This window comes from Phalacrocorax aristotelis, chromosome 3 (genome assembly GCF_949628215.1).
Source record: "Phalacrocorax aristotelis chromosome 3, bGulAri2.1, whole genome shotgun sequence".
In the NCBI taxonomy this organism is placed as follows: Eukaryota; Metazoa; Chordata; class Aves; order Suliformes; family Phalacrocoracidae; genus Phalacrocorax; species Phalacrocorax aristotelis.
The window spans coordinates 129762131-129789447 of record NC_134278.1 but is presented as its reverse complement, the minus strand read 5'-3'; the positions used below and the strand labels follow the sequence as shown (position 1 = coordinate 129789447).

The 27317-nt window shown below is 40.8% G+C and overlaps 1 protein-coding gene across 4 annotated transcripts in view; it reads left to right on the top strand.

The window, feature by feature from the left end:
- Positions 1–24488, top strand: part of CEP43 (centrosomal protein 43) — a 30047-nt gene extending 5559 nt beyond the window's left edge. The window contains exons 1-12 of one of the 4 annotated variants that reach the window (XM_075089643.1): positions 270–382; positions 4135–4188; positions 6085–6139; positions 6776–6865; positions 8681–8829; positions 9611–9694; positions 16594–16811; positions 19494–19603; positions 20209–20277; positions 20996–21035; positions 21676–21769; positions 22211–24488. In XM_075089643.1, the coding sequence (XP_074945744.1) occupies positions 338–382; positions 4135–4188; positions 6085–6139; positions 6776–6865; positions 8681–8829; positions 9611–9694; positions 16594–16811; positions 19494–19603; positions 20209–20277; positions 20996–21035; positions 21676–21769; positions 22211–22285 (1083 nt within the window). In that variant the 5' untranslated portion in view covers positions 270–337 and the 3' untranslated portion in view covers positions 22286–24488. Of the gene's footprint in view, positions 1–269; positions 383–567; positions 714–4134; positions 4189–6084; positions 6140–6775; positions 6866–8680; positions 8830–9610; positions 9695–16593; positions 16812–19493; positions 19604–20208; positions 20278–20995; positions 21036–21675; positions 21770–22210 lie in introns of those variants that run through there. The other 3 variants (XM_075089642.1, XM_075089641.1, XM_075089640.1) reach the window with 3 other exon arrangements.
- Positions 24489–27317: the final 2829 nt, after the last annotated feature.

The following is a 27317-nucleotide window of genomic DNA, read 5'->3' as shown; positions in this document are numbered from 1 at the left end:
CACGTGACACCACGACCAGTATATTGAGGGGGGGCAGGTGGCGGGTCGGCGGGCGGCTGCGGCGCGCGCGGTTCGTTCCCCCTCTCCCCTCCCTTCCCCCCTCCCCCGGGGCTTTGCGCCTTTCGTTGTTCTCCTGTACATTGCATTTCTGTTGTTTTCTTTTAACTTTAACTATTAAACTGTTCTTATCCCAACCCACGAGCGTTACCCTTCTGATTCTCTTCCCCCATCTACCGGTGGGGGAGGGGGCGAGCGGCTGTGTGGGGCTGAGCTGCCGCTAAACCATGACACTTATCCTTCTACTTCTCATCAAGTATCTGGATGAAAGCTGCTGGGGATGGCTTTTACAAGTGTGCTAAATCAGATTAATAACCTTGTTAAGGTAGGGGCTTGTTGTCTTACTATTAAGAGCACATTGCCAAATCAGATTGGCATTTCTGCGATGCTGTCTAAAATGTGTTTGGGGAGCTCCTGAGATAGTAAGAACTGCTTTCCCCTTTCCAAGGGAACTGCAGCCTGAGGGAGCTGTTTTCCTGTACAGTACTTCAGACACACGTGAAAGACTCTATTCAGAGCAGGATAAACTCACCTAGGTTTGGAAGAGGGATGCTCCAGCCCAGTGCAGAAAAGATGCTTTCATGAACTACATGCTTCTGATTTACAGTGCAACAGCAATCGGCAAGAGTCAGCGTTGTCTGAGCTGTAAATGCCTGGTAGGAGGAGGGGAAGTGTACTTTTGTTTCAAATTACTGACCCATACGTTTCCCCACTGAGCGTAGATAGCGGTTGTCATATACAATGCCAGCCTTACCCATTTTAGCTAAGTTCAGTGAAATCAAATCGCTGCCTCATAAAACTTCTTAGGGATAAAAGGGAATGGGCATCTCTGACAGGATGAGAAGGAAGTCTGTGGGTTTGGTGGGTGCAAGAGTGATAGATACATGCTGTCCCCTTGTCAACACATGGCTCTACTGACAGAACCCTGTTTTACTGAAGACTTAGGAAGGATACGGGTGGGAAGTTGGGTGTCTAGCTTTGGTCTGATTTACTGCTAGACTGAATAAAATTCTTCAAAGTGGGTTATGTTGAAAACTGCTAGCAGAATGGGGCAGTGGGGAATAGGAGGTGGCAAGAGCAATTTGTAACAGTGTATGGAACACAGATTGGGCTGGTGCCAAAGGGTACCAGGGCAAAGACAAATGCAATACCTTCACGCTCTTAAAAAAAAGGGAGGTGGGATAGAAGAACACTGTAAATGGGTTAATCTATGCAGTTATATAAGCCTCCATATCTGCTGGTGGGAGCAAATTGCTCTGACCATACCTGATGATGGTGGTCTTAGTCTCTGGTGTTCAAATTCTCTGTGCCTTGGCTCAGGTCCTGAAAAGCCTTTACGACCATCCTGCTACGTAGTATGATTCATCTCCTTGTATTGGGGTGATTTTTGATTTTTTTCCTTTTGCCTCAGCTTTTTCATTGTTTCTTTTCACTTTTTGTCATGAACTTGAGCATTACTGCTTTAACTTCACACTCATTCAAGTGTATGGTTCCATGTCTAAATTTGAGATGATCTTTTGAGAATACCTTGCTATGACCTGAGCAGTACCCACCTTGAAGAATGAAGGTCAGTGTGTTGGAATGGTGTAAACCTTCTGTGTGGAGATAGTACAGGTGCGCTTAACTTCAGGCTTACTTTGATGCTCACAGGATTAAAGGGTTGCTTATCTGTGGAGAGGCTGTAGGGTGGTATTCTAGATGATGCAGGTAAGCCAAAGGGAGAAGTAATAAATACTAGTGGCATCGTCTTCTGGTGATGAGGTCCTGACCTTAAGGATATTAATTGGGCACTAAAGGAAATGTAAGGTGAACCTGCTGTTAATGGGGAATGGCAATATCTGGGAGAAATGGACACCATGTCGTCAAATAGATGAGAAGAGGAAGAAAAGCACTCAGTCCGTATTTAAAAGCCACTGGATTGGACCTAGAGGAGTGGAGCAGGCAAATAACAGTGCCCCTGTACTTGGTGCTGGTGAGGCTGCACCTCAAATGCTGGGCTCAGGTTTGGGCCCCTCGGGACAAGAAGGGGCTGGAGCGTGTCCAGAGAAGGGCAGCGGGGCTGGGGCAGGGTCTGGAGCACAAGTGTGCTGGGGGGCGGCTGAGGGAGCTGGGGGGGTTTAGCCTGGAGAAGGGGGGGCTGAGGGGAGCCCTTCTCGCTCTCTGCAGCTGCCTGAGAGGGGCTGGAGTGAGGGGGGGGTTGGTCTCTGCTCCCAAGTCACCAGTGACAGGACGAGAGGGAACGGCCTCAAGCTGCGTCAGGGGAGGTTTAGGTTGGAGATGAGGGAAAATGCCTTCCCTGCCAGAGCGGACAGGCGCTGGCACAGGCTGCCCAGAGAGGTGGGGGAGTCGCTGTCCCTGGGGGTATTTAAAAGATGTGTAGATGTGGCCCTTCAGGGCATGGTTTAGGAGGCCTGGGGATGTTGGGTTGGGGGTTGGACTTGATGATCCTGAAGGTCTTTTCCAACCTTAATGATTCTGTGAGTATAATCACAGTTATGTGGAAAAGAATGACCATTGTGATACTGTTCCAAAATCTCAAACAGGTCAGGCTCTAGAACAGCCGGTGTAATGGCAACTCCTTTCAGACAATTTTGTTCCACAGTCTCATGATCTAGACCCTTAAGGGGGTTTTCCCCTACACACACATAATGGCTGATGTCTTTTATTTTGAACAGTTGTAATTTCATGAATCAGTGTTTTGTGAACGCTTTGTTGTTATTCTTGTCCTCTCATGTTAGTATACTTGGTTTCTGTGGCATCATTGGAAAAGAAAGTCAGCCTTGCAATCATTTGAGGTTTTCCATTGTGACATAAGACTTCATAATCAAGTTGTTAGCTGTTCGTGGGGAAGTTAAATGTAAGCTGTTTTTGTAAAAAAATGTTTAAATTAATGGGTTGTAAGAGGATTTGCTGATTGAATGCTGTACCCCAGCACCTGAACAAGTGTAACTGCGGCGTCATTGTGTGCAATTGGGGTAAGCACTTTACACATCTTTTCATGGGAAACCTTTTTAGCTTTTTTGCATTACATTTTGTCCTTTAAAAAGGTGTCCAAAGAGGGTTGTGCTTAAAAAGAAGTGTTTATTTTATTTTTCCCATGAAAGGATTTTTTTTTTGGTGGGAGAGAACAGTTACGGGGTAATCCATGTTCAGTTACCTTTGATAATATACGTGAGAGGATCCAGATGCTCTTCATATTGTTCTTATTCTTAGTTATGGAAATTGGTCTTTCTTTAAAAGCTTGCTTTCTTCTTTGTGCTTGAGAAAACTGGCATACAGAGTAGCCCTGTCTTTTTTTATAGTTTATTACTACAGTGTTATCTACTGGCTACTCCAAAATCTTAGATTAAGAGTTAAAGTGGTGAAGTCCTCCTTCAAATGTAATATATATATTGTCCATTTGATGTGTTCAATGAAAGAGTAGAGAAACTGTAGTGTTTAAAAAACTTTTTTAAAGAGTAGGCAAGGCTTAAGCTTAAATATTCAAAATAGTCTTTAGGAGAATTCTGTTCCTTGATATTAAGACGTTCAGGATCAGTTAGGTAAAACCCCAGTACAGGAATACTTGAATGACGAGAAATCTGTTCTCTTTTCCCTGAGAAATTCTATTTCTTTGAACGTGATCTGACAAGAAATCATAGGAATTTGTATACCTTAACATTAACTTTTAAAAATGTATTATCACAAGCTATTCATTCATGTTTCCTGAACGAATTGTAAATGAAGAGCAGGTGTTTCAAAGCTGCCTGAAAGAGGTGGATTTTTAACTCTCAGACAAAACTAGTGGGAGATAATGTAGGTAACCTGGAATCTTGTTGTGTATGAAGAAATAATTTAGGAAGTCTTGTATCCAGTCCCCCCCACTGCCTTGTTCTCAGACTGAAAACTCTTCTTTCTCAGCCTCAAGTCACATTGCCCGTAATCTTAAGTGTCTTAATTGCACTGATGTAGATTACAGTAGATGCCAAGTTGCTTGAGGAGAAACAAATAGCTGTTAAGCTACTTGCTGGCTCTTTGCATTCTATTTGCATAGGGAAAACAGTGCTTGTAGAAACGCTGTTTTGTTCTTTTTGGCAGGCAGAGTTGCGAGCAGCTGTGTTTTTGGCATTAGAAGAACAAGAGAAAGTAGAGGTAAGAGCTCCTTAAAAAAAAAAGAAAAATTCAACATCCTGATAGTTCTGCATGTAGAATTAAATCTAGATAGCTTTAATACTTTCTATTTATGAAATTTAACAAGAGAACATTATGTATTACCTCATAAGAGTGTGATGCTTCAAGAACACAAAACAGGACCACCAGGGTGTTTCCCAATGTTTAGAAATAGGAATTGTTACGTAGCCTTGGAAACTGTAGTTGTAAGTAACGATCTTTGCTGGTTTTACACTGCTCTGTCCCACTGACAGAACAACTGTGTATCTTCTCCTTCAGATACGACTTTTTTTAAAAAAAAAAAACCTGACAACAGTAGTTGACTGATCAAGATTTTATCAAATCAGAATAATGTCTTTTGAAATGTAAAATATTATAGTGGGTTTTTTTGACAAGTGTATTGTGAAAGCAATTTAATGCAGTAACTTGCCAAGTATGTTAATGCTTTTGGTATTTCTTGTAAGGATGCTGTAGGCTTATTTCAGGATAATTTGCTTATATTTAAGGAAAAAATCTGAATTAAGAGATGGACTAAGTACTGATACTGTGCCAATTTAATAATATTAAGGGTATGTGCTACTAGAGCGATTAAGTAACAGTGCTGCAGTAGTACGCAGATGCTAGTTTCGTGACCTCTTCTACTGCTGGCATTGCCTCATTTCCTGTGTCTTTCCATTTTATAGAACTAGAGAGGAGAGGGTGCTCTATGCTCAGGCGCTCTGTTTCAAGAGAGGAATGGAGAGCTGTTCTGTTCCTCCACCAGCTAGACGGTTGTGCTCTTTCTGGAAAACTGCCCAACTGATGTTATTGTGACATCAGGAAGGAGGGGAAGTAGGTATTCTATGGTATGAGATTCCATATTCCAGGAATCTCACGTGAGACTGCTGAAGAAGACATCATGGAAGAGTGATACAACAGAACTGTGCCATCTCTTACGGGAAGCTTCAGCATGTTATCGAGTACCCAGGGAACAACCTCCCAGGCTGTCTGGAGAGTAATAGGGCTGGAGAGAGATTTGCTACAGTTGATCTCAGCTCGCCCTTCTTTCAAAGGGCTTAAATGTATCATCATATTTTAATTTTACACTGTAGAGACACTGAAAATATATTAATACTTACTGCTACTCTGAATTCCTAAATATTAAGCGAGAGATATTTCTTTTTTCACACAGCACTTTCTTGTGTGTGCATTTAAGATTACAGCGATAAGTACCTATAACAGATCCTTTTTTTTTTGAGTTAGGTTCTTACCTGGTATATTTTGATATATTAGGAACGGCATTTAGAATTTGGTTTAAAAAATCCCTGAGCAATTTTGACAAACATAGCGCATTGTTATTTTTAAACAGATAAATCAATTGAAGCAGGCAAATATCACAAGGGAGAAAAAACATTTTCATAATACCTTTGAAAGTCTTTTAATTAACAGATGATTAGTATTGATTTGTGAGTCACTAATTAGCACAGTCCATGCTTTGTCTAGATAATTTGTAAATTCCCATTTTTAAAGTCGGACTGAATTTCTTTAAACTTGGCACTATATTAGAGGAGCACATTGGGAGTTAACTGCTTAACTTACCTTTTAATCACTAAGTAAATAAAAATAAGTATGCTATTAAGAATTTTGGTGAAATTACCCTACCTCTGTAGCTTCTACAATAGAAATACTGAGACAATTTACCTAAGTAAATGTATAGCTCTGCAGCTTTTACTTGTAGGTAGTAGAATTAGTACAAAGGTAGATTTTGAAGACGTGAGTTATGTGTCCCAGTCATCATTGTGAAACAGCATACACCAAAACACCAACTTGCTATGGTTCTCAATTTCTTGCTAGTATGAGGATGATGTTAATTACTGTTTGCTTTTTCCTTTTTGACAGAACAAAACACCTCTGGTAAATGAAAGCTTGAAAAGTTTTTTAGGTACAAAAGATGGTAAGTTCTTTGTCTAGTATACTTTCCAAAATAATGAAAACAGGGAACAAAAGGTTAAATCTTTGAATCTTTTATTAACAGTACAGTCTTCACGGCAAAGGATGCTTTTGTTCCTGTCAACTGTCATAATTACTATTCAGTCAGAATAAATCCAGTCTATAACTTTTGAAGTTAATATTGCTGAAGTTGTATTTTTAACTGGGGTGACTAATGCATTTAAATTAATATTTCACGGTGAGTTATGACATGCTAACTCAGAGCCATTCTAGACCAATAGAAGCAGTAACCAGTGAAAACTCACTGTAGAGGTACAGTAGTGAATGCACACATAGGAGAAATGCCAAAATGATGTCTTTAAAACAGCTGAATAGCTTGAAGAAATAGTCTTACACCTGAATCTTGTAAACAGTCTCTATGTTCCTGCAGTATTGCTGACTTCAATAATTTTGATAAGATGGCTGAGTTAGAAATTAGGGAATTGGCATACAAATTAGCTATGTGGTGGTAATTTGCTGTATGTCTAAATGATGTTTCTAGGAGCGTTGAATCAATGTAGATGTTCATACTTGAAGCCATGTTAAATCTTTGAAGTAAGAATTGTCTGGTGTATTTTCACTCTTCTCATTTCCTTTTTAGGTCGCTTGGTAGCAGGTCTTGTTGCAGAATTTCTACGGTTTTTCAATCTTGATTTTACATTGGCTGTCTTTCAGCCTGAATCAAGCACAGTAAGATATACTGGTTTTATTTGTATGCTATGCTGATTGTTTGGAGTGCGTGGCAATGAATACAGAAGCTATAATAGATTTGTTTAAGCCTCTTGCTTGTGTTTGTTCTAAATATATTTTTATATTTAGTCTGTAAAAGGTACTTACTGCCATAAAAACATACCTTCCAGGAAAGTGTGCTAATATGCTAATATTTCTTTATTAAAAAAAATGCCTGATAATGTTAATATGGAATTAAATGAATAATTTTTATGCAATCATATAACAGTACATACAACAGAATGCTCCTGCAACACCTTTTGCCAATAGTTTTACTACGTCATGACATTAAATTAGTATTGTTATATGAAAATTAAAGTAATGTCAGTAACCTACCCTGAGAGACATTTCAGTGAAACAAAGGACTTTGTGCAGATGCACAGGACAAAAAGGGATTGAATAGAGTAGTTCAGTTGGAGGGGACCTACAATGATCATGTAGTCCAACTGCTTTTAGGCTTTTGATATCAAGTTAGAGGTTTTTAATAATGTTTGTCCCTTTGTCTCCCTTTATGATATAAAGGTTTTAACAGATTTGGGGTAGAAACAGTTCCATTTAACAGAAGAATTTCTCTTTACATCTCAAATACTCCTTTTTATCCTTAATGTCAGTTTAAATAGTTAATTTATTAAAAATCCAAATTTGTTAAATCAATTAATTGACTTCTGTTTCTCCGAAGTTCATGTTTCTTTTTAGGGGCTTAATCAAAGAAAATCCCATACACCCTTGCCCTTTGCCAAATAGCCTAAGCTGCACTCATTGCACTAGAACACATCTGTACAAAGATTTGTGTTCACGCTACCAAATAGAAACAGTCATGCTTTCTGTCACGTTGCCACTTGCTCTTGGGAGCAGTGCTTCGCATTGTAAAGGCATCTCAGGGTCTTTGAAATGCCCCCTTCCTTTTTCCAGTAAAAACATCTGTTTCACCTAGTGCAGTGCATATATGAAATTTGGCCAGATTTAAGCCAGTTGGCCAAGACTGCTGTGTATAGTGCTGAAAGATTTTGCTTTGTCTTCCTTTACTAGCCCCTGTCTCTGAGAGACTGTTGCATTGTCTCTTTATCCTCCATGTTTCAGCGTGCTTCACAAGTGGTGGCCTCCTTCAGTATTCGCTTGACCAGCGTTTTGATAGGAAGTGTCACTAAATAATCGTAAGAGTTCAAGATTAACTGGTGCCCTTTGTGGTATTGCCATTCTGAGGTTAGGCCAACCTACCTGGGTCTGCTGCAGCATTGTGCTTCTGCTAGAATGGGAAGCTCAGTTTTAGAAAGTGTGTTTTTCTTTATTTTTTCCTGTCAACCTCTTTTTGGCTGATACTGAGTTACTTCATCCTTGTTTCTGTCCAAACGCATTTTCTTTTTTCTTTTTGTGAAGTGAAACAGACCGAAGGTAAGTGTTGACCTCTGCTGGCGCACTTCTATATGCCCAGGAGTGGGGACTCTGTCATCCATGAATTTGCTGGAACCACTGCCTAGGTGTCCTAGGATCCACTTTTAAATGGGATAGGCTAAAGTAACTTGACCGTTTAAATCCTTGAATCCTGAAGCATGCTAATGACAACTAAAACAACTTTGGATGGTCTGTGAGAAGTTCAGGTGCAGACCAGAAGTAAATGGTGCAGTAGGCTATCATTACTCTAGCCCACATCAACAGGAAGTTTGAAATAATCATGGTTTAGTCAAAATATTGCTGTGTTAAATGAGACCAAAAATTATGGAGTTGTATGACAAGATTAATATTGTGTTTTCTGACAGTTATTTCTGTTTTTAATGGGCTTCGCCCCTACAGCTAAATGGACTTGATGGTCGAGAAAACTTAGCTCGAGATTTGGGAATTATAGAAGCAGAAAGTACTGTGAGCGGTCCCCTGTTGTTGGAGGTTGTCAGAAAATGTCAGCAGAAAAAGGCTTCAGGCAGTGGGGAAGTAAGTAGTGTTAACGTGAGACTTCTTTCTTCGTAATTCTTTATTTTCGTTTCAGTGATGAAAAATAAACCGAAATTAAGAACACTTGGCTACTGTTGTAGTATACTGTTTCAAGTCTTTATTATAGTTAGTATAAGTTATGTTGAAGGCATTTCATATCAGAAAACAATGCTGAAAGATAAAGATTATGACTATTGTATTACCTCTAATGCCACACTAGTGCTCTTTACTAATATTCTGCTACAACATAGTAACGCAACATGAACCCATATAAATGACAGAAAACGCTGTGTTGCTTATCAAACCACAGTAGAAATTGGAAAATAACACTTTTAGCTGTACCTGTTTTCTTTGGCATACTTGTAATTTTGATATGACCTGAAAAGCCTAGAATTGGTTTTGTTAAAAGCTTTAAAGCTGTTATGAAAACGTATGTATTTAACATTAAATATATGAAAATATTGAACTACCTGAAGGCAATGATGGTAATATTTTAATGGAATATACAATTAGGTTGTTAATGAAATAAATGAAATCCAGCCAATACATTTGATTAGTCTGTCTTGACTGTGGCTCAAAAGAAAACCTTCTGTGCCCAAGATGCATTCCGTATCCCAATCAAAGCTTAAATTCAGAAGTAGTTGTCATAGACTTCATAACATAGCATCACAGTGTCGCAGTTTGCATACTGTATGAGTGAGGATGGTAGCCTTGTTTCTTGTTTGATGATATTATGACGAAATTCAATGTGTTTTTAATAAGAGTTTGTGAAACTTCTTAGGTGGCTCCAGTTCTGAGTGATAGCCTGTGCCCCACATCAAAATCATCTGATGGAAGATCAAGTACACACCCTACACCAAATAAGGTAAGATTACTGATATATAATGAAAAGGCTACATAACATACATGAGATAAGTAAAAGAGAACTCGTATGAAACTGCAGATATGATGCCATTCACATAAATGGTCTTCAAAGTCCTGTACCTTTCTGGCTGGGTAGGTGACAGCGCATACACACAGCCTCTGTGAGACACAGTGTTGTGGTTTGTCCCCAGCCAGCATCCAAGCCCCACGCAGCCGCTCACTCACTCCCCTTCAGTGGGATGGGGGAGAGGATCAGAAGAGTAAAAGGGAGAAAACTCATGGGTTGAGATTAAGACAGGTCAATAGGTAAAGCAAAAGCTGTGCTCACAAGCGAAGCAAGCCAAGGAATTCATTCCCTCCTTCCCACAGGCAGGCGGGGCTCAGCCACCCCCAGGAGAGCAGGGCTCCATCATGGGTCATGGTGACTTGGGAAGGGAAACGCCATCACTCCCAGTGCCCCCCTTCCTCCTCCTTCCCCCAGCTCTATGTGCTGAGCACGACGCCATGTGGTGTGGGACATCCCTGGGGTCAGCTGGGGTCACTGTCCCGGCTGTGTCCCCCCCAGCCCCTTGTGCCCCCCCAGCCCCTCGCTGGTGGGGTGGGCTGAGGGGCAGGAAAGGCCTTGGCTCTGTGCAAGCCCTGCTCAGCAGGAACAAGAACATCCCTGGGTTATCAACACTGCTTCCAGCACAAATCCAAACTGTAGCCCCGTACTGGCTGTGATGAAGAAAATTAACTCTATCCCAGCCGAAACCAGCACACAGACAGGTTGGAGCTAACTTATCTTTTTATTGGGCAGCCGGCTGGTTGCTCCTTGGGATTGATAAGGTGTTAGGATACAGCTGTCTTTGTGTTGGGGCCTGTAACTTTTTCTCTGTTGCTTCCTGTTAGAGGCCTGGAATTTTTTTTTGTGCTAGTACTCCTTTACATTTGACTGGAAGTGATTAACAGGTGGAGAACTATGGGACAGTGTAGGGCTTGGAAAGGGGCATGGTCACTGAAGCCTCTTTTCCACAAGAAACCAGCTACCTGCTGCACCCAGTTTAAAAACCAAAACAACCACACCCCAAAAACCAAAGCAAACCAACCCTGATTCAAGAACTAAAATTTGTTCAAATTACTGATGTATTCTGATCACAAAAGGTTTTAATAGCCTTTTTCCAAGATTACTGGAAATAACTTAAAAGCTTTCCACCTCACTAATGAAAGCTGAGAAATAGTATTGCATGGATTTTGTTGTTTGTTCATTTGGGAGAGGGGATGATAAGGATAAGAGGAAATAGACAGCTTAGTTTGGATCTGCTTCATTTTATTCCAGTTCTTTAGTTTTTTGCCGTGCAAAAACAGAAAACTACACAATTTAAAAAGCAAGCTTTATTTCAAGATTAAGTAACTTAATTTCTGTGCTTGTTGATATTAACTTAAAACCTAGTATTTCTGTAACTGACTTCTGAATGGAAATTCTAATCACTTCAGACCTGCTTTAGGAGAAGAACATTCTTGGTTGGTGCCAGCTTTTCAAACAAATCCACTAAAAAGATCTGAATGCTAATTAAATATCACTGTTACTAATAGTGTTGCTTCATACCTGAGCCTCTACTTTTGTCTTAGGGAGTTCCTAGGTTAGCTAGGAAGAACTGATGATGATGAGTGAGAATTCACGAATATTCCATTCTCCCTTGTGTATACCGCCTTTTGTCTTCAGGTTTAAATTACTTTATTTGAAATAAGTAGGTCAGAAAGAGGAGAGCTAAGTGTGTGTTATATGGCTTTTCCTCAGGAAAAGAATAGCTGTCTAGAGGGGGGGGGAAAAAAGTAGTTCCAGTATCTTGTAAATTGAACGAGGTTTCATATGGGTTTTTTCTGGGTGTGCACGCGCATGTCTCGGGGCTGGTCCAACCTCTGGTATGAACCTTATCCCTTTATGTCTGTTGTTGATAGAGCTTTTTGCAATGCAGGGTTTTTTGTGTAGTTGAACTTAGTGCAAACACAGAGGTGTATGCTATCCTAAGACTTGTTTCATTAGGAAGCTAAACTGATAAGAATGAGTCTTAAGTTATGCCTGTAGTCTCTGCTTTCGAGACAGTATCATGGAGTAGTAACAGTCGTTCCTGTTAAGATTATAACAAGAACAAATGACAGTCTTGGTTATCTTACAACAATTGTTTGGGCCTGTACGAAACAGGAGTTCCTGTACCCAGATTGAATAGTGCTGCCTACACTGTGAAGAAAATAAATACAAACCATGTCTGCATGATTTCTAAAGATTTCCAAAGTGGTGATGTACTGTCGTTTGTTGTATTCTTTTCTGTATTCAGGTTGCCAGAGTTCTTTTTCAGGCTGCAATTGAATATTTAGATGTGCTAGTCCACAGATGTGAAAGCTGCTCCTGTTGACTGACTTCAGCTTAATGATAGTGATTATGACTGTTCCAGTTGATAGGGGCTATTGTTTTTTAGTGTGTATATACTTAATCCCCAATAAGTGTATGGGCACAAGGAAGTGATTCTAAGGTTTATTCTGAGGTCTAAGTTTTAGAGAAACTACCAGACAGGAGTATTTAACTTTGAGCAAGAAGTATTAAAGTATGGTAAAAGATCATTCATTGAACCATGTTTCCTTTTTTAAGGAGAGTTTTGTGCATTGGCAGAACACCACAGTTACGAGCGAATGCTTCTGGTGTGCAGCAGCAGCCGAGGTGGTGATAAGAACACTTGCATTTATGTGCTCTTTCCGATGTGATGAGGTTGCAAGTACAATATAATTTCCAACAAGTTGGAACTCATGGTCAGGCTTTTTATACTATTTATACCCATCTTTTATGGCAAGCAAATCATAATTCCATTGCAGTGGGAGATGAACATATTCTGGGAATGCTTTTCATAATATATTGCTGAATCCTTCATGAAAACACATTTATCTCAGAAACAGGAGAAAATTGGTTTCTGTCTGGATGTTTCCTCATAGAAACAGCAACAGCTGTTGGTTGGACAACTTACTCCTCTAAGAATAAGTAGTGGATGTCTTAATGGGACAACAGTTCTTGGATTTCCGCCCCGCCCTGGTTCTCTCTCTTAGATTTCCCCCCTCCCCTGTTCTCTCTGTCTTAGCAAAGGCAGGATGGGAGAATATTCTGCCCGTGCAACATACTTGGAGTAACAGTAACGCAGAAGGAGGAAATCTTAGCCAGTCCCGGCTGGAGCAAGATGGACTTTACCTGAACAGTCTAGGCTTCCTGACTGAAACTTAAGATTCTCTGGTGGTTTTCAGCAAAGCTGTGAGCTGGACTGGCTGTGACTGTGACTTGGCAACTAGACGTAACGTAGAAGGGAGTGTGCTGGGAGAGAACAAGACCACAGCTCTTGGCAGCAGCAAAGAATTACATTTAAGTGCAAGTGTGAAACCACACTCTGACTTATTAACACCATTAGTCTGAAAACCAAGGTAGGCATGTTGTTGCCCTTTGAACCCTTAACTACTTTCAAATTGTAGCAATAGGTTTTTTCACTTCAGCAAAACTTTACCATATAGGAATTCAAGCAAAGGCCAACTGTTGTACTTCTGGTTTCTCAAGTGAGATAGCAGCCGCTGTCTCTTACTCCAGTCAGGCTATCACTAAGCTCTTAATTTTCAGCAATAATTTTGTTCCTCCAGGGTAGGAAATTAAAACGTTGTTACTACCACTTACAGATGTAAGTACTTTTTCATGCCTGATTAAAACTGAGCTGCTGAACTGCTGCCAGCAACTGAATGTGGCTCTGACTGAGATAAAGTGACCTTGGTAGGCCTTTTTCAACTTCCATGGCCTACAGTTTGAAAACTTTACTTCAAGCTTCTGAATGAAAGTTAATGACTCATAAAGAAATACTTGGGACAGTGCAACCTATATATTGGTTATATGGGTAAAACAATACTGTTAGTTCTGTCTCAAAACTTTTGCTATTCTTAGTGTGCAGGAAGTAAGTTAGTGAAATAACTAGATCTTTTCACTGGCTTAATTTTAGTAAGTTTAGGGGGAGATAAAAATTGCAGTACTGCTTGTTAAGTAGCAAAATGCTATTGCTTAGAAATAGAAATCTGTTTTTTTTTACAACAGCTTGATTATCTAGATAAATTTGAATGTTGTTCTTTGGTTCATGACGTTTTGCAAAAATATGACTTGACCAACACGGATGAGTTGACCTGCTGGTCAAACTGAAGGGCAAGAAGGAGCTGCACAGGCAGTGGAAGCAGGGACAGGTATCCTGGGAGGAGCATAGGGATGCTGCCCAGTTGTGTAGGGACAGGGTCAGGAGGGCCAAGGTGCAGCTGGAGCTGAACTTGGCAAGGGTTGCAAAGAATAATAAGGGCAGCTTCTCCAGGTAAGTCAGCCAGAAAAGGAAGGTCAAAGAAAGTGTACACTGCCCCCTCCAATGAGCAAGACTGGCAAACTGCTAGCAATTGATGAGAAGGCTGTGAGGTACTCACCTTCTTTGCCTCAGTCTTCACTGGCAACCTCTATTCTCACACCTCTTGAGTGGATGGACTGTGAGATGTGGACTGGAGGAGCAAAGTCCTTCCCACTGTAAAAGGAAGGTCAGGTTTGAGACCACCTGAGGAACCTGAGCATACATAAGTCTATGGGACCTGACGAGATGCATCCCAAAGTCCTGAGGGAACTGGCTGATGTAGTTGCCAAGCCACTCTCCATGATATATGAAAAGTCCTGGCAGTCAGGTGAAGCCCTAGAGGCTGGAAGAAGCAAAACACTGCACCGATTTTCTAAATTTTTTAATTTTTTTAAAAAAAGGGTAGAAAGGAGGACCCAGGGAACTACTGACCTGTCAGCCTCACCTCTGTGTCTGGGAAGATCATGGAACAGATCCTCCTGGAAGCTGTGCTAAGGCACAGGGAGGTGATTCGAGACAGCCAGCATGGCTTCACCAAGGGCAAGTCCTGCCTGACCAACCTAATAATGGCCTTCTATGACGGAGTGACTACATCAGTGGACAAGGGAAGAGCTAGGGATGTCACCTATCTGGACTTCTGTAAGGCCTTTGACATGGTCCCCCACAACATCCTTCTCTAAATTGGGGTTATAGGGATTTGATGGGTGGACTGTTTGGTGGACGAGGAATTGGTTGGGTGGTCACGTTTAGAAGGTGGTGGTCAACAGCTCCATGTCCAGGTGGAGGTCAGTGACAAGTGGTGTCCCTCAGGGGTCTGTACTGGGACCAGTACTGTTTAGTATCTTCATCACTGACCTAGACAGTGGGATTGAGTGCACCCTCAGCAAGTCTGCAGATGGCACCAAGCTGAGTGGTGGGGTTTACACACCTGAGGGACAGGGTGTCATCCAGAGGGACCTGGATAAGCTTGAGGGGTGGGCTCATGTGAACTTCATGAGGGTTAACGAGGCCAAGTGTTGGGTCAGGGCAACCCCTGGTGTCAGTACAGGCTGGGGGATGAGGGGATTGAGTACAGCCCTGAGGAGAAACACTTTTGGGGTGCTAGTAGATGAAAAGCTGGACACAAGCTGATAATGTGTGCTTGCAGCCCGGAAGGTCAACTGTATCCTGGGTTGCCTCAAAAGAAGTGTGATCAGCAGGTCAAGGGAAGCGATTGTGCCCCTCTGCTTTGCTCAGGTGAGACCCCCCCCGCAGCACTGTGTCCAGCTCTGGGCTTCTCAGCACGGGAAGGACATGGAACTGCTGGAGCAGGTCTAGAGGAGGGCACAGAAATGCTCCAAGGGCTGGAACCCCTCTGCTACGAGGCCAGGCTGGGAGAGAGGCTTGTTCAGCCTGGAGAAGAGAAGGCTCCAGGGAGACCTTCTTGTGGCCTCTTTCAGTACTTAAGGGGGGCTTATAAGAAAGATGGGGACAAACTTTTTAGCAGGGCTTGTTGTGATAGGACAAGGAGTTACGGTTTCAAACTAAGAGGGTAGATCTAGACTAGATCTAAGGAAGACATTTTTTACAGTGAGGGTGGTGAAACACTGGCACAGGTTGCCCAGAGAGGTGGTCAGTGCCCCATCCCTGGAAACATTCACGGTCAGATTGGACGGGGCTCTGAGCAACCTGATCTAGTTGAAGCTGTCCCTGGTCACTGCAGGGGGTTGGACTAGATGGCCTTTAAATGTCCATTACAGCCCAAACCACTCTGTGATTCTATTACTTGATCTTAAAGTTAGCATATATAATAGTCCTTAGAAGCTTGAGTATCTGTAAGACTGAGCCGTAAGCATGATGCAAAGACTGAAGGTTATGTACTTTTAAAGTATCTTGTTTGTGTCATTTTTGGTTTTACTATTTGGACAGAGAAAGTGTCATTAACTGCAGCATTAAAACTTAATATTATATTGCAGAGATTACTCTTTAATGTGGAAGTTAGAATAATTTGCATGGGTTTAAACTGAGTTCTTTTGAAGATGTCTGTAACAACATTTGTTTATGAAGTTGCAAAATAATACTAATAAAGCACCATGTAACTTTCAGGCTGTAAAAGAAACCAACCCCCCTATATTCAAAGCTAGGAGGTAAGAATCAGTCTGTATGCAGGCGGCTTTATTTGATGACCAACATCTCTTAAAATTGGTTGCTTTTATAATAGAGGTGATCTAGATAGCAAAGCAATGCAGAGGATGGAACACATTTTTTTTAGTGGCAGCAACAAGGAAGAACACTTCCTTTCTAAAGTGATAAAACAACTTTTTTCGCTTGTGTGATTCCTGATGATACTAATAAATTCTTGAGAAGTACTAATAAATTTGAGGAAACTTTTTAAAGTGATGGTAGGTATATATTATGTTGTGTGTTTATATTACCACTTTTACAGTATTATAAGCCATAAACTGAGTTTATATGGGTTTTCTTCAAAAGAAGTTACTTATTTCAGTGAGGGCTTTTTTCTTTATCTTTCAAGGCGGCTGAAAGCACTCAGAGTGATACAAGTGTCTCATCAGGGGAAGCAAGCAAAAGAAGCATTCATTTTCTGCCTAATGAAACAAGACTAGATCCTCAACTAGAAAACAAAGACTTAAATACCAAAGAAAAAAGTGATCCAGGTGTGGATGAAGATGATGTAGAGGGAGATTCTTTTTTTGATGATCCTATACCCAAACCAGAAAGAACGTACGGCTGGTAAGTAACATGGATGTTCTGCTCAATACAGGTTTCTTTTGTCCTCGGTGTGCTTGCAGCCCTTTGAGAGGTAGCTGATGTGTGATTATTCATGCTCTGCAAATGCAAGTGTTTAGATCTGTTCAGGAACATTTTGTTTCTGAAATGAGCATTTCTGTGATTCTGTTCTTTGAAATGCACAGTGCCATCTGGGATCCTCTGGATGTACCGTGGGTGGAAAAACCTGCATCACTTCAAGGTGCATCAGTTAGACTACGTAATGTCCCCAGCCTATTTCTTTGGTGAAACGAATGTGTGTGACACAGACATCAGTGCCGCTTCTTGCAGCAAAGCTGCAGTGGTGGTCAGTACTAAAGGAAGCAGAAAATGACAGGGAGAGTGCGTTAGATATCTGTGAGGAGTACAAAAAAACCTGGTGAGTGTGTAAACTGGCTCCATAAACTGTGAGAATGAGAAGAGCTTTCTCACAGCTGAGGGTTTCCTCTTCACATTGCAGCACCTTTTGTGTGCAGTTCTATGTTTTCAGTGAGGTGGTGTTGTTTCTGCATATGTCAATCTTGCAGACGCTTCTGAAGGGCACTTTTTATTCATCTATGGAGTCTCTTGACTGAAAAAATAATTTGAAACAAGAACAAGTGACTGAACTATAGAACAGCTTTGTTATAAAACTGAAAAACGAATCTTTGTGTTATCATGTTGTGTTATCTTGAGGCTTAGTTTAAATATCTCAATTGAGAAATGCTGCAAGATCATTTCATGGTGTTCTTTTGCTGTGTTTGAGTAATTGGAGAATTGCTTTAGCTTAGTAGAGGTTACCAGAAGAGGCTGCAGAAGGGGTGTGCAAGTTGGTTTGACAGCAGCTCCCCTCTTGTTGGCTTCCCCCCGCAAACTACGTTGACAGTGGGTAGAAGAGGATAAACTTTTTGGCATTATTGCTACAGTAGATGCTTACTCTTAGAATGGGATCATTCTGGTACAGCACAAAGCGATCATGCTAGGTGAACTAGCTCTTTAAAGCAAATTAATGGACTCTGAGAAAGGTAATTTGTAATACAGCTTTAGTTGGATGTATATTAAGAGCAGAATTTTTTTCTGCAGAGCAGTGATTTTTCCTCTGGAAAATTTTGTGTGTGACATCCTTACTATGGTATTTCTTTTTTTCTTATTGGAAATATAAAGATTAAAATGGCACCTGAGTGCATTTACTCCTTGCTCATTTAACTAGCTTTTAACCAAAGTCTAAGCATCGTAGCAAGTGGTTGTGTTGACATAAAATATGTTTGAATGATAAGTTGGGAGAAGCAGAAAAGGCTGGAAAAACTCCTGAATAAAAATAATATTTGCTAATTTCTTATTGTTCGAGCACTTTCACATCACAAAAAGGGAAAGTCACTTGAAATCAGGTAAACTGGATTTCTTTGAAAAGATCATCCAAGAAAGACTCTTAATTAGTCAGTAAGACACAGATTTGTTTTTTCCTAGTAGAGAAACTCCCTACAGAAAACATTGCCAAATTATGCATGTCTGTAGTAAAGTCAGTCCACCAAGTAGTAATTTGTACCTCATAATGTTGTTGTGATGTAGATACTATAGTAATTTTCCATAATGAGGCTTGCTGAATATGTTAATAATAAATGAGCTAGCAACTAATTGTACCTGAGCTGTCTCTGAGTGTTTCACTTCTGTCCGCCTGGCGGCCCCTCTAGAGGAAGAAAAAGAACATACTTTTCAGGTGAAATCCTTTTGTGGTATGTTGTGCGAGTGTGCCTGAGTCCCAAGGGGTGAGTAAGTAGGAGAGGCGCCAGCATCGCTTGGTTTGCGAAGAGGTAAATTCCTTCCGGGAGCTTTGTCCATTCCTGAAAGAAGGGTGCCTTAGAGAGAAGGGGAGCAAGCAGTTACTCAGGACAGAGTGAGAGATGTTCCGAGCTCCCATTGCCCCTAGTCTCTGAGCCATTGTTCAAAACTTTGAAGCGTTTTAATACGTGATGGTCTATATGATGTTTTGGTGAGAAAGATACAATGAATGATTCACATGTTGTCCTGTACTAATAGGAATGGAATCACAGTAACAGTCCTGGTAATACTAAATATGAAAGCCTTCATCTCTTTTTAATGCTCTTTCTTCATCCTTTACTTGAAAGTACTATTTGAACTCAACACTTTAAATAGATGAATGGAATAGGGAGCAGCCCAGTGAACTTGTAACACGTGATGATAAGATCTGTCTTGCTCTAACTGGGAGGCTTTCATTCTGTGAACTGGATGTTCTTTAGGATTAGGTATTTCATCAGACATAATCTCTTCTTGTTGTAAAACAAACTAAATATTGATTTATATCTGAATCTTTCTTCTTTTGGCTGTGTTTACATGTGGGAATAATAAAAGGCCCCTTGATAAAAATAGTGATGCTGGTGAAGGTGCAGGAGCTCTGTCTGTGAAAGAAGGCAGGCAGAGGTCTTTGCACAGGTGAGAAAGTGACTTCCTTGCTGAATATCTTGCTTGACACTTGTGCCAGTGAACTGCCTACTGTTTTTAAGATTGCAGAATCAGTAGTCCTTTCCCCTTGCTCTTTTTGCTGTAAGGACTGCTGTTCTAGTTTCATGACAAATTAGTAAATAATAGAAAAGAAGGTCACTGTGCGCATTTTACAGCTCTGTGAAGTACTTATTTGGTTTGTTTCAGGAAAACCGAAGCTAATAAAGCAGGAGGTCTAGCATCCCTTTCTGATGCACCGCCTCTAAAAAGTGGGTTAAGCTCCCTGACTGGTGCACCTTCGCTAAAAGAGTCTGAGAGTAAGTTTTCACATGCTTTCATGTTTTGATGAAGTTAGGAGGCATTTCCTGTAAAGTAATGAATGATCTCCACGTTCAGATGCAAATGCGATTAAGTAGCCTGTATGTGGCCCCCTTCTGGTTGTGACGAGCTTCAGAGGAACGCTTTTTTCACCAAGTGATTGCATACTGTTTTTGATACAGTACCCTGTCGTTGGGGTATCTTGTGTTTTGGAGTATGAAATACATACCTACATTATTTTTTCGTGTATAAAGAATTTTTCAGGAGTGTAAAATTCTACTGCTCAGTTTTTAACTGAACTTAACTTACTCGTTTTTATTGTTATCTTACGTTCTTTGCACAAGCTCTTTAGGGGTATTTGCTTTCATGTTGTAAAACCCGATTCTGAATACTCGGAGATCATAGCTGTTTGCTACTGATGTTTTTTAAATGTTAGGAGAGTTCAGGCCTGGAAATTGGATCTAATATATAATTTTATAGTGGTATATGGTAATCAGGTTGTTATAAAATAACACTTGTAAATGGTTGATGGGTCTGTTTAAATGGGCTCTTTAATAAGAGTCACAGATTGAATTCTGATAAAAATGCTTTTGTTTTGTTACAGATTTGAGTAGAAACTCTGTTTTGAAAGACCTGCGGTTGGTGAATGCAAAACTGGGATCACTAGAATTAGGCAAGTAACTGCTAAACATGAGTAAGCCCTGATATTTTTAACTGTAAGTTCTGACCCAGCCTCTTAGAGGAATCTGAGAAACTGAAATACACATATTGAACTAAGATCTTCAGCTTTTACTTCTCTATTTAACACAGTTGTGAAACTTTCTGGAGTTGAGCAAGATCTGATCCAAAGGAATACAGAAAAGTCAAAACTGGTGTCTTGTACGTAGATTAAATTATACACATGCAGCAAAAATTTTATTAATTCTGTGCATACATTTGCTAATATCAAGTGACAAATTTCGTTGTCTAGGTTTCTAAGAAAAGAAGTTTTATATTTGCAGAAAAAGACAGCTGGACAAGTCTTTCAGTGGCATCTTTACTTGCCCTCCATGCACGCCTTTGACAGTTGCTTGTAAGCTTTAGGAGCAATAAGATGATGTCATATCAACTCTCTCAAAATAGGGCTGCCAAGTATGTAAATTTTGTCTTCAGCAATGTAGTCAACATCCTGAAAAAGGTATATTCAATTTCAAAACCGTTTGTGTGAATGAAATCGAGATTTATTAATGACAGCACAAACTCAGCTTCTCTTCCTAAATCTGCACAGGTAATTTAATCTACTCCCACTTTTGGCTGCCGTCAAACCGTGTATTTTGGTGCAGGAATAAATTCTTACTTGCATTTACTGAAGAGAAAACTTGTTTGATTAACACTTTTTAAAAATTATTTAGGAAATGGAGACGACGACGAGTATGCTGATGACTTCAACAGGTAAGAGAAGGATGATATTGCAGTAGGGTAGTATTTCATTCATTATAAGGCTATCCACTGGCATATTTGAATTGTTTTGTACTATTTCACCTCGTCACTATTGCTGGAGCCTGTTGGTATCCCTGAACTCTTTTACACTTCTCTTGGCTATTTTAATACCTATAGTTACAAATTTTAAAACAGGTTCTTTTGTGTAGGAGGTAATGAGTTCCTTAAAAACCTGGTACTAACTTTAAGATATGTTGGTTCTTTTTTTGTGGAAGGTGTTTGGTTTTTTCCTGAACCATGCACTTAATGTTTGAATGCTTTAATGCTGTTAGACAATGAATATGGTGTATGCTGAAATATTCAACTACAAAATAAAGCGTCATGAGTAGTCAGTAATATTTAATAGCCTCATCCTTATGATGTGAAGGTATTGGTGGTGTAAACTGCGGGACTGAGGCTTAAGTATTTTATCAGTTTTTTTCATGGCATCATCTAGGTGGAAAGCCTTTAGTTGTTATGAGTTTTTATCTTCATATTTAACTTGTGAAGAAGTGAAATCCAAATCAAATGTCAGACACAAAGTGAAAGTGACAGTAATACCTGGATGTTTGAAAAGTCTTATTTATGCATTTATGGTTTTCCTTCTCTTTAGTACTAGTCATCGCTCAGAAAAAAGCGATATCAGCATTGGTGAAGAAATAGATGAAATTTCTGTGGAAACAGAAGGGTCGAATGCCAGTGATAAAGTATGATTCTTTTAAAATTGTTTTTCTTGACATTTTTCTGATCTTGTCTTGACTTTTTTTAACCTTCCGTGAAGGAATGTGCCATTATCATAGATTCCTAGAATGCACGTTGAAGTTGTATTTGTTCTGTATTTTTCCACCTGGTGTTCCTGCCAAGTTTGATACTATACTGATTAAAAAACAAAACAGAAACCCCACAATAATCGTTCGGTAGCACAATTCACTGTCTTTTTCTAGGCACATAAAATGTATTTGAGACCGGTTTAGTATCTGGCATGGGAATGTCTTATCCCTATGTCTCAAGATCTGTCTGAGCACCTCCTAAAGGAGCTCAGTGAAGGAGCTTGAGGCCAAAAGGAGGGGATGCTGTCTGAAGGACTACAAGAAATAATACTTACTATTCCTATGGCTTCTGAGCTTGTAATTTAATTTGTTTTCTAGCTTGAAGGCACCACACAAGACCTTACCGTTTCTCAGTTAAGTGATGTTGCAGATTATCTAGAAGACGTGGAATAGAATTGGACAGCAAAAACGTTTCATTGTGCTGGACTAGAAGACTGCTGTGGACTGTTAATTTCAGACAATCACTTTTTGCTGGAACGTCCACTCCCTATTTGTGCCTTGTATTTCAAAAAGACTGTAGGTGGAGAAGGCTTTTAAATACTCTTAGCAAGAACTAAATGAAATAGTGCGTTCCCATTTGAATCTCGTTACTTTCTTTATTTGGTTCAGCCAAACGTTTTATAGCAGGAGGGGGATTTTCCAAGCAGAATGTCCATTGCTGGCAGTGGGCGTAATAAAAACCAGTCGGTAAGAGAACATCTACGGAGAGGCGTGTGGCTTTATAATGAACTTGCACTGTTGTTATAACAGTCCAAATCTGTGTGTTTTTTTAAAGATAACCAAAGCAAGAACCTTCAGAGGTCGTGGTTCAACTCACTTGTCTTTCAACACGATTTTGTCAAGTCAGCATGTAGTGTATATTTATGGTGACTCTAGCCACAATACCTAATTGCTCCAGACTTACTTGAAACTGCTGTTTTTCTGACTCTTCTGAAAGTTGGACTTTTTTAAAGGTGTATCAAGTTGAGAGTACCTAAACTCTCAAATCTAAATTTAGCTAAATTCAGGAGCTAAATTTAGCACTAGTCTTAACTCCGAATATTCTTGTTTAAATATGTTTTTAAGACCATTGATGTCAAGAACCTAAATTGGTTTTATACATGATAATTTCATTGATGTTGTCTGTTGTTAAATTGCAAAAAGCAATTTTCTAAAGATCCACAAATCATTAAATCTTACTGGTTTTTGTGAAGTTTTTAACAGTGTGGTAATGGTTTGTGGAGCTTTTTGAGGGCTCTTCACGTGCTGTAAGCTCACTTCCATTCTTGATAACCCTTGTTATGTAAAAATGAGCGCCAAAAAGTAAAACCACTAACCTTCTGTTTTTCAGCTTCTGACTGCAGTACAGAATCCAAATATTAAAAAACATCTTACTGAAGACATTACGGACACTAAGTTCTAGCTAAGAGGAAATTCTTGTATTTTCATTATAGTCTTGCGAAACAGGGTCAGCAATAGAAACATTAGCAGGTTTTTTACCGATACTGTTGCACATGGCGCTGCTATAATATTTAGGCCATGGACATTCGTAATACTGAAACGAGACTTCAAAATGTGCACTTTCTGAACGTTGTGAACACATTCGCAAAACATGCATGTTAGTGAATAGGAATAATTTTTTTGTTTTTAGGCTTTATCATTTTTTTCATAAAACCTGTTGGCGCCTCGCCGGCGGTCACCAGTGGAAGCAGCGTGCTAAACTGAAGCCGCTGGTTAAGCATATAGAGCTGCTGCTAGTGTTGGATGCTGACTTCAATCCCTTTGTGCACTGGGCCAGCAGGCATGGAGCAGTGCTGGGAAGTTAGGCTCGTACAGTACGTAGCTGATTTGAGAGGAGAGAGTAAAAGCGTGCCTTTTATTTATGTGCGCCCCAAAATAGCCAGCAAAAAAGCATCAGAATATCTAGTCATGGAGTTAAGTTCAAACTTTGCTGTATTGTAGCGGCTGAACACAGAGCCCCCCCAAATTAATAAAATCAATGTGCCATAGACTTCAAATAGCAACAATGCTGTAACGTGATACACCCTGTGTAAAAAAAAATTCCTTTAAGTATGGGGGAACCTGTGCCTCAAGATACTATGTATGTAAAGTCTGGTTTGGGCTCTTTCCTTTTTACTTTTTTTCCTTCTTTTCAAAGAAGAGCAACAGCATGTCTGAAAGAAATAAAATTCCACTCGAATACCTGGGAGCAACAGGTTTCTGGCATCCATTTTTAAGGTGTATGGAATAGTGTAGAGACAGTGTTGCTTGCCTTTTTTTTTTTTTACATGTCTTGGGAAAACATGACGTTCCGTTAGCTGTAGGATGTGTGTCAGTTTATCATACCAAAAGAAGCAAAAACTTTATGAAATGATTTCTAGTTGCATTTGAAGATGTGGCCTTTTAAATAATTAGGTATTTGAAGTGTTAACATGACTTTTGTTCGCAGCAAAGTGTTGTTCTCTTACCTTGGGGGTTAATTGGAGACCTTGCACTTCGGCTCTAATTCAAGGAAATGCCAAAAAGTGGTAAGTTTCCGTGCTGTGCCTCCTGTGGGCTTTTACTGAATTGTATATAATAACTCAAATTGTAAAATAAAGCTATTGTGCTGGCTAAATTGTATTTTTGAGACTTCTTGAATCAAAAATCTTAATGTTTAGGAAATTCAGGAAGCCCTGTGGGTTTTGGGGCGTTTTCTTAAAATGTTTTTTTTTCAGAGTTAGTGCAGTCTGCAATGGAATGTGTGCCTGCTAAGGTTTCTCCTAAGCCCCGAGGTTCTTGCAATTTCTGATGGTGAATCCTAAAGCCTGCTTAAGACCAGGCTGAATAGGGTTACCGGGCGTCAGTCTGACTTGTCAGATGGCTTATGATTCAACAGAGAAAGGAAAATAAGATCCAGTCTTGACTGGCAGTGTTTTGTCTTGTTTACCACTGTTAGTGTTACTTAAACATGACTGACGAGCTAAGCCCTCGTGGACGCTTGCTTTGCTGTGCGTTTCAAACCCTATTGTTTGTTTTACACTAGGCTTCTGCCTGAAGGGCCTAATGCAGTCGAATACCCAGCCTCGTCCGTTTGTTAGAGTTAACAACTGGAGCCCTGTCTTAAAGCATGGGAATGTTCCTGTCTAGGTGCTCTTCCGTATTGGTTCTGCCTTTTCGCAGACACCTCTGTGAATGGAGAAGGACGTGTCTGAGAGGGGCGCGTACGACCGGTCTGTGCAGTTCTGTACCAGCTGGGTCTGGTTAGAAACATGCTTTTTTTGTTAAACACTCAGATGCTGTGATTTGTTTAACAAATCCTATGATTTCTAGAAGTGAAAAAATTAAGGACTAAGCTGTGGATGACAGTTCCATACCACTAATATGGCTGTGGTCATGAGGATGGGTTAAAAAAAATTATACCTGTCTCTTTTTTTTTGTATGAAGATACTGTATTTCACCCTTTTAATCAAGGGGAGGAGCCATGGCACATCTGGTCAAATATTTCCTCGTAAGTGATGCTTTCCCCAACTGTAATAAAACCACTCTCAGCTTAAGACTGACTTGACAATGTAGACCTTATTTAGACAATATATCCAGCTCTTGAGACAACTTAAACGCTCTGTAACTGCCGGGGCGATGGGGTGGCGATGACAAAGAGGGGTTTTACTACTTTGTTTGCTTTTTAGCACAGTAACTTTTACCGATGAAATACTTTCCACAAAGCCCAGCCTTCTCTTCAGGAAAGAACGTGTCTGTGGGTATTTCGGTTGAGTTGTGGAAAGCTGTAGCTTTGCTAGAAGCTGACAGACTTCTAGTTTTAGCAATGTCTCGGCAGCAGGAATTAAATCTCGGCAAGGTATCTACGGTCCTTCACGTGCGTGTTGGGGAGTGCCGGATGCATCTTTTTCAGTAGGTCTTTTTGGTTTGACCTTTTCCTTGTAAGGTAAAGCCAAGAGAGGAGTAGAACTGAATTTTAAGAGATCCAAATCTACCAAAAATGCAAGTGATCTCCGTCATCTTGAAGCTAAATCCTCTACAGGCTGGCTACAATGAATGCAGTATTGCAAAAATGTAACTTGCAACATAGGACCGTCTTGATTTCTACACAAAAAAGGAACTGGGCAATTTAAGGTGGTTGAGTTACCCAAAGGTTGAGCCTCTGTCAGAACTGCAGTGAGCATCAAGTAGCGTCGGTTCTTCTGTTTATATGTCGTGAACAGTACTAAATTCTCCTAATAAAAAAGGGAGGGGGGGAAGAAAAGTCCAAAAGCCCAATGTCCTCTAGCAATACAGGCTCTGGTTTTGGGCTGCTGGAGTATTAAAATTTGCTGCTGCTGTGATTTCCTCCCCCTGCAGAATAATAGGAAAAATACACGTAGCTGTCGTGGCATGTGCAGTATGTCCCATGTTTGGAATATGTCCATAATGTCTTAAAATAGCTTAAAACTTCTTGTGTTTTTCCAAACCGTTTATATATATATAAGAGGGCACAACACAAGCGTATAACTTGCTGTTCAAACAAGTGCCACAAATGGTGCCCTCCCAGGCCTCGAAACGAATCGCCTTAGCTAAGCCCATTGTGCCTTTTGGGGGAGAACGGTCAGTAAATGAACAGCAAGCCTTTAAGTACAGAGAGAGGAGGAAACGTCATTCTGTTTCTTACTAGCGCAGTCTTCAAGCAGTGTCTTGGAACAGTAGCTCACCAGAGAGATCCCATCAAAGCTGAGCATATAATTAAGTAAAAGGTTATTTTGGGGAACGCTTTTGTTCAATGAACCAAATGTTTGGTTTTAGTGTTGAGGTTTTTTGCCCAAGTGTGTCATTTGACCGAGGGAAACAGAATGCTTTGTAAGCTGCTCAAAAAAAAAAATTCTTCTCAAAGCTTTGTAAGCATGGTGCAAGGGAAAAAAGACACAGAGCACGTGCTTGTGCGCTGACTGTCCTGCGGCCGGGAACACAAAGCGGTCGGGAGCTGCGCACCGAGCAGGAAGCGTAATGGGCCCGATGGGCGTGCGTCGGGCTCGTGTCCCGTTCTGCCCGGGGCAGCAGCCTGCCCGGGGGGAGCGGGGGGAAACGCGGCGACAAACTGAGCGACTGAGAAGCTGCCCGCTGAGCGTGGCGGGGCGACGCAGGCTCCTCTTCCTCGCCCCTGTGAGCAGCTTGTGCGCGTGGGAAGGAGGTGGTGGAAGAGAGCGAGCAGTAGGGGCCGTAGATGGTGGTTGAGGACACGGCGACGCTGGTGACAAGGCACAAGAGGCAGTCCTTGGCACCAGCCAGAGCAGCTACCGCAGCACGCGGGGGAGCTCAGCCCAGACGCGGCCCTGCGGAGGATGTGGCTCTCCGGATGCGGGGGGTGACGGCAGTCTCGCCTGCAGGAGCTGTGCTCCGGCCAGGAGGCCGGACGGCATCAGGAATGCCACCAGGAGGGAGAAGGTACTTTGTGGCCATTGCGAAAGCAGGAACC